This window comes from Zootermopsis nevadensis, unplaced genomic scaffold (assembly GCF_977971745.1).
Source record: "Zootermopsis nevadensis isolate Lab colony 2312 unplaced genomic scaffold, Znev_1.0 Znev_ptg000004l, whole genome shotgun sequence".
NCBI lineage: Eukaryota > Metazoa > Arthropoda > Insecta > Blattodea > Termopsidae > Zootermopsis > Zootermopsis nevadensis.
In genome coordinates, this window is record NW_028259136.1 from 7,323,286 (window position 1) to 7,339,488 (window position 16,203).

Here is a 16,203-nt window from a genome sequence, read left to right on the forward strand (position 1 = left end):
TGAACACCATCATAAGGAGCGATGCTTTAAAGGTAAGTCACTATACAGAGTATGAATTTTTTAATGAAATATGATATTTATAAACATTTGAAATAAGGATTTATCTTGATAGGATCTGTATTTGTGTGATATACCAATTTTAGTATGGTGAGTCTTTTTATAATAATATAAGAATGTTTACTAGTTTTCAACATGAGCTGAAAGTATATAAGGAACAACAGTAATATTGAATATATCAGAGATCAGATTGCTAGGAGGGGGGGAAACCTTAACATTTATTTTATATTTGGAAAGAGAGAGGAAATGGGATTGAGCTGCTTAGTTGTTTACTTTCACAGAAAGTATAGACTTAACCCTTATAATGTTGTTATTTAAGTCATAATGAAGCATAATATGCTTTTCATTGATCCATACCTAACCTATACTATAAACGTAATTTGGCATAAATTTAAACCCGCCTTCGGATCAATGTTATCGGTGCATACGTTTGGCAATGCAGCCGTGAACAGGAAGTTGAGTCAACTAACAAATCTAGTGCTAATGATACCACGAAACTGTAATGTAAATTTTAACACTATTTCATTTTGAAACTTACAAATATTTTAGAGTAAGCTAAGTTGTAATATCGTGCTTATAATTAAGGGTTATTTATTAATGGACACGTGATGACCTCCCAGCAAGATTGTACTTCCGTTCTTCAGGTGTGAGGGGCAGGCAATAATGGAAATGGCGTGGCAACCGCAAGAAGAAGGTTTAAGGCAAATACTGAAACTTCTGAAGGAGTCGCAGTCTCCTGATACAGCAACGCAGAGAGCTGTCCAACAAGTATCCTTTGTGTTATTTAAATTATCTGTTACAGTTTTGGATATTGGCGTACGTGGTAGGCACTCTTGACCTATGATGGGATGTTATTGACACTGTCCTGTTATGAAATAGCTCTTAAAATAGTACTATGATAAAACGCAGTAGTCTGTAATTCACGATATGTTACAACTTATAAACTGCACTAATTATATTGATATTTCGTTTGCAATATCTTAAGGGTTGATTCAAGTTTACGTTACTAGGTGTATTGATTGTTTCGAAAAATATGCTGGGTCGGTTAAGGAATGTGGTACCGGTATTCAGATAAGATTAATAAATAGGTTGGAGTAAGTTTCAAGGTGACTTTCGATGATGATAACAAAGTTGAAGTCATATTTAAGAACAAAAGCAAAAGGAAACCAGTATGTTTAATCAACACTTGTTGGCATGAAATCATGTTTTGTTACAGTTATTAGTATCAGAATTATGTATTAGAAGTTTTAGAAATGTATTTGATTACTTTAGTATTAATGTAATTGTAATTTGAAATTCTTGAAAAAATTGACATTGGTATTGAGGTTGTTAAGTCATAAGATTGTATGATATTGAATTGTTCAGTGTTGGAGAAGTTGTGAGATTGGAAACTTATGGGGGGAAACTGCATATTTATTTGCATTCCTTTAGAATCTGAGCAGTATGCAGCAAAATATCAAAATGGCATGTGTTCCAGTTACATTACCGATTCTTTGACATGTAATACTACTAACATGACACCATTTGCCCTTGTGCATTATGTGCGTTACATGTGAATGAGGAACTTTTTATTTTTCATTAAATAGCGGAACATGGGAAAAAAGTGTACAAAACAACACACGTAAAGTGTTTTAATGCCTTGTAAGAACAGTAACTACCGATTATGCTGATGGATAGTATCAGTGCAGTAATAATGAACTTTTCAATTAGTATTTATTAAATATTATTAAGGTAATTCAATTATAGAGGATAAGATGGGCACAACATGCAGCATTGTTGGGGAGATGAAAAAGTTATCCAAATGTTTATTGCAAACCCTGAAGAGGAGAAGCAACTTGGGAGACCTGGGTATAAGTGGGAGTGAACAGTGTTTATTGACATTATTTGCTCTCCTTTGCACCATTTAAGTAACCATATCATTAAATTTCATGTGTTTCATATCTAGTGCGTTGTCAGTTTTTATAACTAAATCATCACATATTTTAAAATATATTTTGAACACAGTTTGGTGTATTAAATATAATTTGCAATTAATGTTAGGGTGTAAGTAATATGAATGTACTCATAATGTTGATACACACATTTACAATGAAAGGTGTAGAATTTATTTTAATACACATTTATTACAGTTGTAGTTGGCAGGAAGAGAATAAATAGAATTTAATTGAATTTCTTTACATTCTGTATATCCTTTGTAGGCTCAAGCCAAGGATGTAGAACATGTCTTAGCACAAATGCAGTACTTGTTTCTAATATAAATATAAATTACATAGAAATGACAGTCTATAAGAGCTGGGGTAGCTCAGACTGTATGGTGACTTGCTACAGACTGGACGACCAAGGTTTGATCCCTGACGGGGCATCTGCGTCCAGACCGGCTCTGGGACTCGCCCAGCCTCATGTCCAATGGCTACCAAGGTCCTTTCCCAGGGGTAAAGCTCGGCCAGTGCATGACACTGACCCCTCACCCCCATGTGCCTACATGGCGTATAGTGGGACAGCTTTACTTTTACTTTTTTTTAGTTGTGACAGTCTGTTCATTCATAAAGTGTAGTTCAGTAGTTTGAGAATTACATAATAGATGCTCTCAATAATTCCAGTTGACGAAGGCTGTGTTCTACTGAGGAAGGTTGTGCAATTTTAGGAATTTTATTAGTATATATTGCATTTGTTTTTAATTCCCTGATGCCTTTTATGGAATTGAGAAGAATTCTGGATATTGTTTTGTGAAACGAGATTGTCATGCGCTTTAAAAGTATATTCACTCAAAATTTTTCTTTACCTGTTCCAGTTTGTTTCTTCACCTTGCTGCTGAAATTCTTATTACTTAAGTGAAGGTATTATCCAGAAAATCCAGTGCTGTTACATTTTCTAGCAATATTAAGAAACACAGTTGCAGCAATGTTGTAAGGCAATTTCGTGTCTCTGATGAGAACTGTAGCAGTGTTTAAAAACATACAGTGTTTCTTTATTTTAGAAGTAAATTAAGTGTTATTTTCAGTGAATCCAATTAATCTTGGAGAAATAAATTGTGAATTGGATTGATTTGGCTCAGTATGTGGTGGCAGGCTTTTTTGGACATAAGGATGAGCTTTTGGCATCTTAAAAAAACTCTTGTGTACTTGTGGATGTACAGAAAGTGGCAGGTTGCTTGTTTTTCATCATTTACGTATGTTTGTTTTATATTTTGTGTTATAATGTACATATTTCGGTAAAGAAATGTTTTATCTACTGTGGATTCATGCTTGGTGTTAAAAATTTTCAGTTTATCCCCTTGTAAACCTTCATGTAATGCTTAATTTTTAAGTTATTTGCTTTTTCTTACTTTTCTGGGCTGCAAATATATACATACCAGATTATGAGAGTGCTGAAGTTGGGCAGAAGACCTGTTTATGAAGTTCACATTAGCAGTCTGAGGCAGAAGACAGAGTCACCAGGTTTTACAATTTATGACGCTTCAAATTGTGGGGTGAAAGGCGTTATTTTCTTCTTGTATATATTCCTTAACTTTGACACAGAAATTGGAAGAATTAAATAAATTTCCGGACTTCAACAACTACCTGATATTTGTGTTAACTAAATTAACATCAGAGGGTGAGTGTGTATTCAGAAATTTGTTAGAAATGTAATTGTTACATGTTAAGAGACTTTGCCACTACAGTTTCTCATTAATAGTCGAAGATGTGTTGTGGATATGAAGAAGATTTCACATTTTGTTAAGCCATGTAACTTGGGTTCAGCAGTCACTGCTGTACCCTGGCTGCCTTTTTGACTTGAGAAAATTCAACTGCAGTATCCATTGAAAGACTATAATCCCTACATTAGTCTTCACAGTAGCAGTGAAAGAAATTCTAACCAACTTTCGTATGAAAATTAAACAACGGGTGTCTGTGAGGTCACCCAATCATTCTCAAACACAGTGCAGATTTTGAACCATTTTATGGTCATGGATGAGCACACATCATTGTACCTGATTTTCCACGGATGATCAGATTACGGCCTTGATTTTTCACTTGTGGACAAGCAGAGTTGAGCCCTGTTTGTAGATAAACATTTGAGGGTTGTATGTTTTATATGTGTTTATCAAGTACAAATTAAATATATCATTAGAGAAATGTGACAGCAGTCGAGATGCAATACATAAGTTTTTCATTCTTATTATCTGCATGTGATGCTAGTTTTAGTCTAATGTTTATTAGATATATAGAAGAGACTAATAATTACACTCTATTATTTTTGGGACCAACTTGCATTGATCAATAAAAGACAAGTATGATTACTAGTTGCAAGTTTTGCCATGAGAGAATTTTGTGGACTGAAAACAGGCCATATGAAGAGATGAGGGTGGTTTTATCTGTGCCAGAGAATTGTGCAGATGGAGGTTATGTAGCTGGTAAAGTATGGTATTTTTTGGCAATGGCTACTGCAGTGTGATTTGTAACCATGTGCGAAAATGCTGACAGATCTGAATCGTGAAAGCTCGGATTCAGTTGTTGGATGCTTTTTCTAATGCGTAAGGCAGGTACATGGAATATTTTACAAGATTATGTGTAGCTTATTTGGTTAAGTTAGTGGCTGTAGGCTAGACAACTGCTATTAAAGTACTGACATGCTTGGGGATCATTTTCTTCTCCATCACATCCATACTGCGTTCTTCAAGACTGTCCAGTCTTTTGGCCAGCTGGGAGTACAGTTGTCAGAGTGACATCGCTCTTTTCCATTTAGTGGCAAGGCCTAGCACACATGGAGATTTACCTCCACACTTGCTATACAGCATAATAGCATGGTGCTTAGGCACAGGGTTTGTTTATCATTTTGTATGATGTCACAGATGAACCTACAAGGTCTTTGAGTGGCCTGATTCTGAAGAATAATGTGAAGGCCCATTTTCACAAGTTCCTCCCAGTGGTGACAGAGTTTATTAAGCAAGAATGCCTCTCAGCGGTCGGCGATCCATCGCCTTTAATCAGAGCCACTGTTGGGATCCTTATCACAACTATTGCGTCAAAGGGGGAGCTGACGACATGGCCTGAGCTGCTTCCTGCTCTTTGCAGTATGTTGGACTCTCAAGACTACAATGTCTGTGAAGTAAGTTCTGTTTATCTTGGTGCTACTTTGACCCTTTAATTGCTGTGATCTGGGGTATAATTATTTAGCATAGATGTACCATTTTGCTATGTTTGGTTATCGCAGCTTTCGACTTCTATGATGATTGTGCATTTTTCGTATTACATCTGTACCAACCACTAAGTGTTTCAGTGCATTCTGATTTTTTTTAAGAAACTTACAGAAGGAAATGTTTGTAAGATTATATTGGGTGTTGCTAAATGTGTGCATCTCATTGACATTTGTCATTGTCACAATATAAAAATCCCAATGTAAAGACACTGACTGAAACAGCCCCGCTGGATTTCTGTAGATATTTAGAGATTTATATTGAGATGGGATTTGAATTGTTATTTTCACAGTTATATTTAGTAAGTGCTGTGATGGTTTTGAGAACTAAATTATCTAGAGTGATTGTTTAATGTCGGCTTTGGCTCTCAGAGGGCTGTTACGCCATGGATTATTATTATTATTATCCAAGGAATCAGTAGGCATTGCCTCTTCTACTAGAAGTGACATCAGAATCTATTTGTTCGAGGGTCCTTAAAATATCGTAACTTAACGAGAAAATGTTTGCGTTTCATGGGGCTGGAAGAAATTGCTTATGTTTCATGGATGCCATGGTGCAAGTAGCTTATGGATAAGTTTTGAAAAATATGAATACTTTTACATAAGAAGACTGCAGAGTCCTTGCTTAAGTGATCCTGTGCATAGGAAATGAATTTGTTGATTTCATGTGTTGGCTATAACCGTTTTCATTTTAGGGTTCATTTGGAGCACTCCAGAAGATCTGCGAGGACTCAGCTGAGCTGCTGGATAGTGATGCTCTTAATCGTCCACTTAACGTTCTCATCCCAAAATTCCTGCAGTTCTTCAGACATTCAAGTCCAAAAATAAGGTATCAGTATAATGAAATGCCTGTTCATGGTTTCTGTTGCCTTAAAATTGAGAAAATTTATCGTGGACATCTGTGGTTGGGACTGTAGTAATTCGGCACCAAACTGAGGAAGTGGCACTGAGAAACATCACTTGGGTGTTCCAAGGAGTTTGTGTTACATTATTGTTTTATACTAGAAACTGTTCAAATTTGTGTACTGCATTGGATATCTCTTTTTAAAGGATTGCTGAGCAGTCTAAGGCCACGCATGCCTTAAACTGCATGGATACTCGATCTGTATAACAACAGCATTATCTAATTCGGAATTGTTTTGATAACTTATCATAGTTTACTTTGTATCTTCACAGATCTCATGCCATTGCTTGTGTAAACCAGTTCATCATCACCAGGACACAGGCATTAATGATCCACATTGATTCATTTTTAGAGGTATGGTGTTAGATAAATTAATGCTTTCCAGTTAAAACTGCAGATTTATTATTTAAATGGATAGTAATTGAATTATTACTGATTGCAGAATCTGTTCCACCTTGCCACTGATGATGACCCAGAGGTGCGTAAGAACGTGTGCCGTGCTCTGGTGATGCTCCTGGAAGTTAGAATGGACAGACTTATTCCTCACATGCATAATATTATTGAGGTGTGTACTCTTTCTTCCTCAGCCCAACTCCTTTGTCTCCGTCTTTTTGTCATCAATTCATCGTTCAGAAAATCTAATGACATCGCTAAGAATTTTGGTCCTTTGAAGTATTGTATAACTTTGGTTCATATAATTGGGACATGATAACATAGGAATACACTGTATGGGTGAAAGTGGAATGTCACAAATCATACTATTGATGAGGACAGTTTATTTGAGGTATGTGTCATGATGTATTTGTTCTCGTCGTTTACCGTCACACCATTTTAACATTAATGCTCTCCCCTCCAGTATATGTTGATGAGAACCCAGGACCCAGATGAAGGAGTAGCCCTGGAAGCTTGCGAGTTCTGGCTTTCATTAGCTGACCAACCAATTTGCAAAGGAGCGTTATCTCCGCATCTAACGAGGCTTGTCCCTGTCCTTGTACGAGGGATGAAGTACTCTGAGATAGATGTAATATTGCTCAAGGTAAGTCATGGTATGACCTCTGTGTGAATGACTGTATTAAGAAAATCCTTCACAAAAATTAATTATAGTGATGAAAGGTTTTATTTCAATTGTTAATTTAAGATACAGACTTATTTTATACATGGTTAGTTTCAGTCGGAACAACAGTTTTAAAGTGATTTTTTTTTTTTTGGAAAGGGCAGGTGAAATTAAATACTGTTCTTTATATCACTTAATATCTCTTGCATTTGAGATTGGATGAAACTTTGTTAGCCCTGTGGTCAGTGGTGTCCAAATTAGAGACGTTGGGTTACATGACATTGTACCTTGTCGGTTTGTTTCAAAATTTGGGAATGTTTTTGAATGTCAGTAGCTGGGTTATAATAACGACTGAGAAATTTAATAGGTGGGAGTATTTTAAATATTGACATTTATCATACAGAAACAAAGGCTCTGCGTGGTTATTGCAGTATTGTAAAGCTGTTCTTCTCGTCTACACACATCACTATTTGCTAATGAGGTTAATTCTTTCTAAGTATGTATTTGGGCATCAGAATGTGCGCTGTTAGGCTGTAATTGAACAACAGCAAAAAGACAGGCAGTGTTTTAAACAATTGTGCTTGAGGAAATTTTATTCCTTCAAGAAGGAAAATTCTTTGATTGTTAGACTGAATTTGACAGATGACCTGAAAATGGTTGAACAGTTTTGGACACCACTGTGTGATAATTAAGATAACTTGGAAACAGTGAAGGAGTTTGAGTTGTGATCCGTACCAGTGCTGTGTGTGCCACTGTTTGGGAACCACTGGTCTCAGGCTCGTTGCTATTCACTTATATTCTGTCAGTTGGTTAACGTTCTTGTATTTTTTCTTTCTTTTTGTTTTGAATCCAGGGATCAAAGAACTTGAATTGGCAGCAGGTAAGGACAGAACAGTGTCTGGTGGTTGTAGGTGTTCTCCTCCTCCTTGTGGACGATGTGGTTTTTAAACTTTAGTTCTGAGATGGCATGGGCAGAATGTTGAATCACTGCTGTACATGTGATGTGTATTTCACCTGCTTGTGTGAAGTGTTCTGATCCCTGTCCTGTTTCTGTCACAGCAGGCCTTTATGAGAAATGGTGTCAGTCAAATACTGACGCTCCAGTCGAGTAAGGTTATCGTAGTAATTGTAAACTGTGTGGTGTAGGGACACACAAGTTTCATGATTTTAGTGTATAGCGGCCAAAGACAGTGTATATGAAAGGTAACGGGATTTTTTAAAGAAATTATTATGATAAGGTGGTTATTGTACTGCACAGTTATCCGGTTATGAACATGTATATTTCCTACTGTTGGTGGTGCCAGTGGTCTTTCGCCTGTAACATCAGGAACCGTTTGCATGTGATGGGAAATAGGTAGGAGCAATTGAAGCACTTTAAGGTAACTTTCCCTTAAATGTGGCTTTCAGAAAGTTTGGAAACGTATATTTTGCACAACATGTTTTGTATTGCAGTTTGGTTTACAAAAGGCATCCCTCAAAATGACTCGTACTGTGGTACTGAAGTTTCAAAATAAATGTGCGTGTAATGTTTGAGCAGGAAGGTGGTCATACTGTCAATAATCAAAATAAATGACCTTCAGAGATATTAATCATTTTTTTTATAAAATATGCACCGATTATTTGGGTTTTCTTTCTTTCTGTTCTCTGACTTCATTCATCCCTCCATCTTTTCTCCCCCATTTTTCTCTTCCTTGCTTCCTGCCCTCCCTACCTCGTGGAAGTATATACATTATGAATGTTTTGTTAATTTTTTTTGAAGAACTGAAGTTGTTGTTATTACGATTAAAGTTGTATGTTGAATTAAAATGTGTTTTTCATAAGTGGATTCCAGTAGGCCAGTGATTCCCAAACCAGTCTGTAGTGCTAATGGTACATGTGCTAGGAAAACTTGTGTAAGAGATTTTAAATGAATGTTGTTTATGTATATTAGGAAATATGCACCCCATGTTTTTTTTTAATTTTTATTTGGAAATGTGGAATCTCAGTGCTTATGTACTGTGCCACTTGCAGGACTTCCCACGCCTCAGACTGCCTTCTTTTTATTTATCAGTGTTAGACAGCCAGAAGATTTTTCAAACTTTTCCCAGGACCCATGCAAAGTTGATTTGAGTTATTGCCTGGGGTTTTAAACAACTGCTGTAGTTTGCAGTCGTTAGACAAGGAATGGCAAACATTTTCAGCTTGCATGCCAGAATTGACAAATAATATAAATTTGTGTACATTATCATAATTTTTAATGTTAACCCCTTCAGGTCATCCTGTCACAGTCAGTTTCACATTCTTAGAAGTCATGAGCTGGTCCATTGAAATTCAAACAAAATAGATTGGATGTGGTGTGGTGTGGTGTCATGTTAAAGCAAATTAATATCAAAGGCTTAAAAAGATGTTACTGTCATATTGTCATGTTTATAGGAAGGCATCTATTTTATGTTTATCTTGTGGTAGCATGCTAACAAAAATTATTTTAACTGCATTTATGCCAGTGGTTTGCCATCCGTTCCTGTCTTGCTAGCCCATAGTGTTATAAAGTTTGAATCCTTTATTGTTTTTGTCTCCTTGTCCGATATTTGGCCAGTGATCAATTTGTGTTGGTTAGAGGAGATTTTATGCCTTTCTTTCCAGAGGAAATACCAGTATGTGGTTCTTATGACGACTTTGTATTACATTACAGCGCAGCAAGTATGTACTTTAAGTGTGAAGCAGTGCCTTGTCTTTCTGGAATAATCAGACTTGATTATGTGGTAGCCATATTCATATTGCGTACGGAAGTGGTTTGGTGTTATGGTAATATGAATATTGTGACGTGATATTCATATTCAGTTCATGAAAATATGTTTATTGGTTCAAAAGCTATTGCAGACTTAACCTGTGGATGGACAGACGTGGGCATCCCATGATGATACCATGAAGCTGTCTTTGCTTATAAGGAAAATGAGCTAAAACTGCAACTTTAGTTTATAATTTGTATTCCACTTTGTGGTCTTATGTATCTTCCTCTTAAGTTTTACTCTCAGAAAGAACACTGAACATTCTTTGCCTTGGGTCATTTGTGTATCTTGTATCAGATATAAGAGAGATTGTCTTTTCCCCCCAGCTGTGGCTTTGGAGTTGGTATGTCAGCCCCGTGACGGATTTAATTTTACATTTACTGTTACAGGGTGATGTCGAGGAAGATGAAATGATTCCAGACCGAGAAGAAGACATCAGGCCAAGGTTTCACAAATCAAGAACTCACACTATCAAACATGCCGAAGAAAATGGCGAGGAGATAGAAGAAGATGATGATGGAATGGATGATGACAGTTCGTTGTCAGATTGGAACCTCAGTGAGTGTTTGCCTATCCCCATTCTTGTCTAATTGTAACAAGTAATGTTGTCCGTGGATGAAACTTTTACGTGTTACTATGTCATGCATTAGACTGATCACAGTGGATTTTCTGCAGAAAGATTTGGATTAAAATGGATGGAATAAGTGAGCAGCTTATAACACTTTATGAGTTTTTTTGTGGTTTATATGGGTCACATAAAGGAAGTGGATTAAAACTGTAATTAGAGCATAAATTGAAGTATGAGATAAATTGTAAGTCTGTCCCTTTGATGTCTGTAACATTGTACTAGATCATAATGTGTGTTACAATTGGTGTATAAACGGCATTTTAATAAACTGGTATAATAACATGTGAGTATAGTGATTTGAATGGCACATCATAGGGTTAATTGAACGTGAGTTTTATTTGTTACATGTCACAGAAAAATCAGTGCACCAGAATTTGTTTTTCCATAATAAATTGTAATCTGATTTATTGACATTTCTGTTTTGTTTTCCAGGGAAGTGCAGTGCTGCTGCTCTGGACGTGCTTGCTAATGTGTTCCGGGAAGAGCTGCTTCCTGTATTAGTGCCGATCCTTAAGGAAACACTTTTTCATCAAGAATGGGAAATTAAAGAGTCTGGCATTCTTGCTTTAGGGGCCATCGCAGAAGGTATACAATTTACTTTAAATGCAGGTGAAAATACAAATATATGAGGAAAAGCGCTAATTTTGAATATTGTTTATGGAGAATCAAATGATTTCTGGAAGTTATAATTATTGTAATTTTTTGCGTGTCTGTACCCCCCTTCGCATTTTTCCTTCAAATCCGTGAAACCTGTCTGTGCACTGTATTTGCATGTGTTAAATTGTTAGATTTATTTTTCAAGCTGACACTGGAGAGTATGCATGACCAATTTTGCAGGATGTGTTGGACAGTTGAGGTATTACAGAACATTTTCTTGGTTTATAAGTAACTATAAGAAATGACCAAACTTTTGTTTCAGGCTGCATGACTGGAATGATCCCACATCTCACAGAATTAATTCCTTACCTGATCAACTGTTTGTCAGACAAGAAAGCTCTTGTGAGGGCCATCACATGTTGGACACTTAGCCGTTACTCACACTGGGTTGTGAGTCAGCCTCATGATAACTACCTCAAGCCGCTCATGACGGAGGTACGTTATTGTGGTATATTTACTCTCCTTTAAACTTTCAGACTTCTCCTTTCTTTAATTAGAATACCTTCCAGTTTTTGTAGCACATCTTGTTTCTTCACGTCATATATATATATGTGTGTGTGTGAGATGTGTTGTTTGGTTACAGCTGTTGAAAAGGGTGTTGGACGGTAACAAACGAGTTCAAGAAGCAGCGTGTTCAGCATTTGCGACTCTTGAAGAGGAAGCCTGCACAGAACTGGTTCCATATTTGGGATTCATCCTGGAAACATTGGTGTTTGCCTTCAGCAAGTATCAGGTAAAGTATTTCATTGCATTGATTTATAAACATGTATGATGGCCATTGTATTTTAACACATTGGAATGCTAGTGCCTGAATGACTGGCTTCCACCTAAGGCAAAGCTAATTATCTGCAGCATATTTTTAGATTTGACAATAATCATAATTATATAACTAATAGACGAACATTAATGATTTTCAGAGCTAAGCAAACGTCATTGTGTAAGGGCCAGACTAATATTTCTTTCAGACGAGACATTATCCATTATCTGTTATTTGAAATTATGCCAGTATAGAGATTGAAATGTTAATAATTTCGGAATTTACTGTGTTCTGGAGACGTTCTGTCTACATCTTCAGGTAAAAGTACATCTGTCTGGGGCGCATTGGAAGAAGCTTAGTTTTCATGAGCCTACATCTTGAAATGCTGTTGTCTGGCCTGCCAGCCATGTTACACCAATACAGTCTATATTATTTCTAGTTTTCAAAGGGAAAAACATGTAACTAATGTTCTTAATTTTTTGTTAATGAAATTTTGACTTGGTGCACACTGGGAAGTTCGGCGGGCCACATTTCGTAACAGTGATTTGAAGTCTGGTATACGGAGGAATGGCCAATGTCCTTCTGTTTTGTATGTTCCTGTAGTTTTTGCAGAGCATTAATGTTTTAGCAATTTGGTATTTTCTGCAGACATGTGTGATTCTTTATTTTTATAATTTATGTCGTCTGTTGATAAATTAAGCAGAACTTTAAGGTGACATAAGAATTAAAACAAGCTGTAACTTGATTTCTGTTCATCATTGCGGCTGATACTGTTCTTGCCCCGGCTGTTTAGCTTGGATCTTAATGTGTAACATTTTGATTTCAGCACAAGAACCTGTTAATCCTGTATGATGCTATTGGCACGCTGGCAGACTCAGTTGGGCATCATCTCAATAAACCTGATTACATCAATCTTCTAATGCCACCTCTCATTCAGAAATGGAACATCTTGAAGGATGAGGATAAGGATCTTTTTCCTCTTCTAGAGGTTAATACTCTTCTTGTAATATCCTGCTTAAAATCCTTAAATTGCTTTGTAGGTGCTTAAGTTCTAAAAAAAATTCAGAGGAAGGAATGGCATTAGAGACATACAGTGGACTTTTAAACTGCAGAACAAACTACAGACATATTATAATTTACACTGCAGATATGATGCCAAAGTTTCTTCACTTGCAAAATAAAATACTTTTTTATTTGTACAATTAAAGATTACAGTTACAAAGGAAAATTACTATAGCAAATTTCCTGTTTAATATTACATTATTTATTTATCTATTTTGTTTTTGTTTTTCCACCTTATACGGTATTGCATTATAAAACATGTTACTAACTCTATCATGTATATGATCTCCCCAAACAGCTTACCCTGCTGCTTATTACAGCAAAATTAGTATAGTTTGCCATTTCACATTCATGTAATTGTTGTTTATATAAAATTTCTCATGCTTGTGTGTTATATAGTTGGACAGATGGAAAATATCTCTATTCTAACAGCAAGTTGTAATGTCTGAGGAAAAATTAATACTGTTGTTTTATGAAGACTTTGAATATTATAGTTTAAAAGTTGCCAAGAGTTGATTGAATCTGCTGCTGCAATTATCCGTCCAGGAAGAGAGATGTGGGAAATTTCTTGATATGACCAACAGCATGTTGCACCTTTTTTTTGCAAGAAACATTCCATTCCCAGTCATAGAAATTTATGTTATGACTCTGAAACAGTGAAGGTTCTTTATTGTCATCATTTGGCTTTAATACAGAAACAATTATTTTGCTTAGTATAAGGTCAGTCTGCATTTTCTGAGCTGTCTGTGGCATTTTCAGTGCCTGTCGAGTGTAGCAACTGCCCTGCAGTCAGGTTTCCTTCCATACTGTGAACCAGTGTATCGGCGGTGCGTTTCTCTAGTTGAGCAGACACTAAACCAACACATTGTAAGTAACAAACTTGACGTAATTCTTTAAAGGATAGACCATAATCAGATATTCCGCCCTGAAGATCTGATATCTTTGGATGTCACAGTGTAGGTTTTCTTGTAACAGTTGGTAATTTGTATGTAGGCAAACACGCAAAATCCTGAACAGTTTGAGGCTCCGGACAAGGACTTCATGATTGTGGCTCTGGATCTGCTGTCTGGGCTGGCGGAGGGTCTCGATGGCCACATAGAGAAACTAGTGATAAACTCAAACATAATGCAGCTGCTCTACCAGTGCATGCAGGACCCGATGCCCGAGGTGCGCCAGAGCTCTTTTGCACTGCTTGGCGATCTGACAAAGGCTTGCTTCCAGCATGTTCTACCTTGTATATGTAAGTATGAACCAGCTTCTGATGGGTTTTGTGATATCTTGGGGATCTGTCTTGTATTAATTTATAATGCAAATATTAATTATTATACGTTAACATCTGTAGCACAGTGGATTGTCTTACGACAAGTCTTCTCCACTATAAGTTGACACAGCATTAAAGTAAAGTTTGTCCCGCTACGTGCCATACAGGCGCTTGGGGTAAGAGGAGGTATAGCTCCTCCCTTTCTTGACCTCGGCACTAGATGGGGGTGAGTGGTCAGCATCACGCCCCGGCCAGCTTTACCCCCGGGAAAGGACCCCGGTACCCATTGTAGAGGAGGCTGGGTGGGCCCCAGAGCCGGTCTGGATGCAGAGGTTAGAGGAAAAATCCTCTGCCCTTGTCGGGGATCGAACCCCGGTCGTCCAGCCCGTAGCTAGTCACTATACTGACTGAGCTATCCCAGCGCATTGTCGCAGCATTATAACAAATAATATCTCTATCCATATATTTACAATCTTCCGATTTGATAATATTTGAGAAATTCTTTTTGTTATTCATTATCGTACCTCTGTACCCTTGATTTTGCTGATTTTTTTGCACTGTGTTGTATCTTAAGATAATGCTTAATGCTTTGGTTTCAAAGTATTGTAAGTAGAGTGTTTGATATTTCTAGCACATCTTGCTCCTAAAGGCTGGCTCTGCAATGGTTGAGGGCGCAACTTTATGCAGTGTTTGCCATTGGGGTCTCCCAGTCATTCTAGTTTGAAGCTTACATTGGTTCTGCATAGTTGTCGTCGACAGAACATCTGGATAGAGGATGACACTTTATTGTCATATACATAAGTTGTCCATCCTGATTAATGTTTCAGAACAGAGTTTCAGGTGCAGTGATTATATGCATTATTTCCCTTCTTTGCAGCTGACTTTCTTCCTATTCTTGGGCAGAATTTAAATCCAGAATTTATATCAGTGTGCAATAATGCTACCTGGGCTATCGGAGAAATATCTATAAAGCTTGGTAAGTGTAAAATACAGAAACAGCCTTAAGTCTGAAATACGTTTTCGCCAAACTTCATGGGATTATATCATATCTGATATTCTGGCACACCTTTATATAACCGTCACTGAAATAGGAAAGTTATGCAGTGGCAATTATTTATTGTGTGGAGTGTTTTATACCCGCACATGATACGGAGAAATCCCTGTTGTTTCTTTGACGGTGACTGGATTTAAACATAAAACTGAGAAGAATCTTAAGTTGTGGGCATTTCGAGTTACTGGGACTTCAACTATAGAAATTGGAATATTTTATTGGTAAAACTTTAAACTTTGAAACTCACAAAATTATAGCCATTGTACTGATTTCTGGTGGTTGTGGAATATGCCGATAAGTAAAATAAAAATGGAATCGGTAAAGGTAATTGGTGAACCAGTTCTTACCGTAATGTACAGCTAGCTTTATACATTTTGTCTGAAAGTGAGAGGACATTACATCTGAATAGAGATGTTAGTTACGCACATTAGTTAGACATATAAATGTCTCTGAACAAACCTTGCTGTAATTTATGTTTATAATACAATAATGCCATTGGTTTTTTTGTGTTTAGGTCAGGATACAAGACCATACATACCACTGGTCCTTAGTCAGCTGATTATAATAATCAACAAACCAAATACTCCAAAGACATTACTAGAAAATACAGGTATGTTTTAGATCGATGATGTCATTATTAGAACATCTCAAGTGCCGTGAGGCAATGTCAAAAATAACAATTTATTGCACAGTAGAGTAGTACAGTTCTGATTTATACTTTTCTTTGAAATGTAGAAGCTCATTGATGAGAAATTAATCCTATTTCATTTTTAATTCATTTATGTAAGAGTTCAGGAAATTTGGGTTTCAGTGTGTTGGATGTATATAA

General features: G+C 36.7%; 1 protein-coding gene across 4 annotated transcripts in view; it reads left to right on the forward strand.

Annotated features, from left to right (window-relative positions):
• The first annotated feature begins 541 nt into the window (after nt 1-541).
• Nucleotides 542-16,203, forward strand: part of Tnpo (transportin 1) — a 34,007-nt gene continuing 18,345 nt past the window's right edge. For 2 of the 4 annotated variants that reach the window (XM_022085664.2, XM_087343029.1), the window contains exons 1-18: nt 543-561; nt 702-825; nt 3,576-3,651; nt 4,889-5,145; nt 5,928-6,061; nt 6,409-6,490; nt 6,579-6,701; nt 6,993-7,172; nt 8,044-8,070; nt 10,348-10,516; nt 11,019-11,171; nt 11,506-11,678; nt 11,827-11,976; nt 12,827-12,988; nt 13,822-13,929; nt 14,056-14,302; nt 15,201-15,299; nt 15,889-15,984. In XM_022085664.2, the coding sequence (XP_021941356.1) occupies nt 560-561; nt 702-825; nt 3,576-3,651; nt 4,889-5,145; nt 5,928-6,061; nt 6,409-6,490; nt 6,579-6,701; nt 6,993-7,172; nt 8,044-8,070; nt 10,348-10,516; nt 11,019-11,171; nt 11,506-11,678; nt 11,827-11,976; nt 12,827-12,988; nt 13,822-13,929; nt 14,056-14,302; nt 15,201-15,299; nt 15,889-15,984 (2,362 nt within the window). In that variant the 5' untranslated portion in view covers nt 543-559. Of the gene's footprint in view, nt 562-701; nt 826-3,575; nt 3,652-4,888; nt 5,146-5,927; nt 6,062-6,408; nt 6,491-6,578; nt 6,702-6,992; nt 7,173-8,043; nt 8,071-10,347; nt 10,517-11,018; nt 11,172-11,505; nt 11,679-11,826; nt 11,977-12,826; nt 12,989-13,821; nt 13,930-14,055; nt 14,303-15,200; nt 15,300-15,888; nt 15,985-16,203 lie in introns of all 4 variants that reach the window. The other 2 variants (XR_002546906.2, XM_022085665.2) reach the window with 2 other exon arrangements.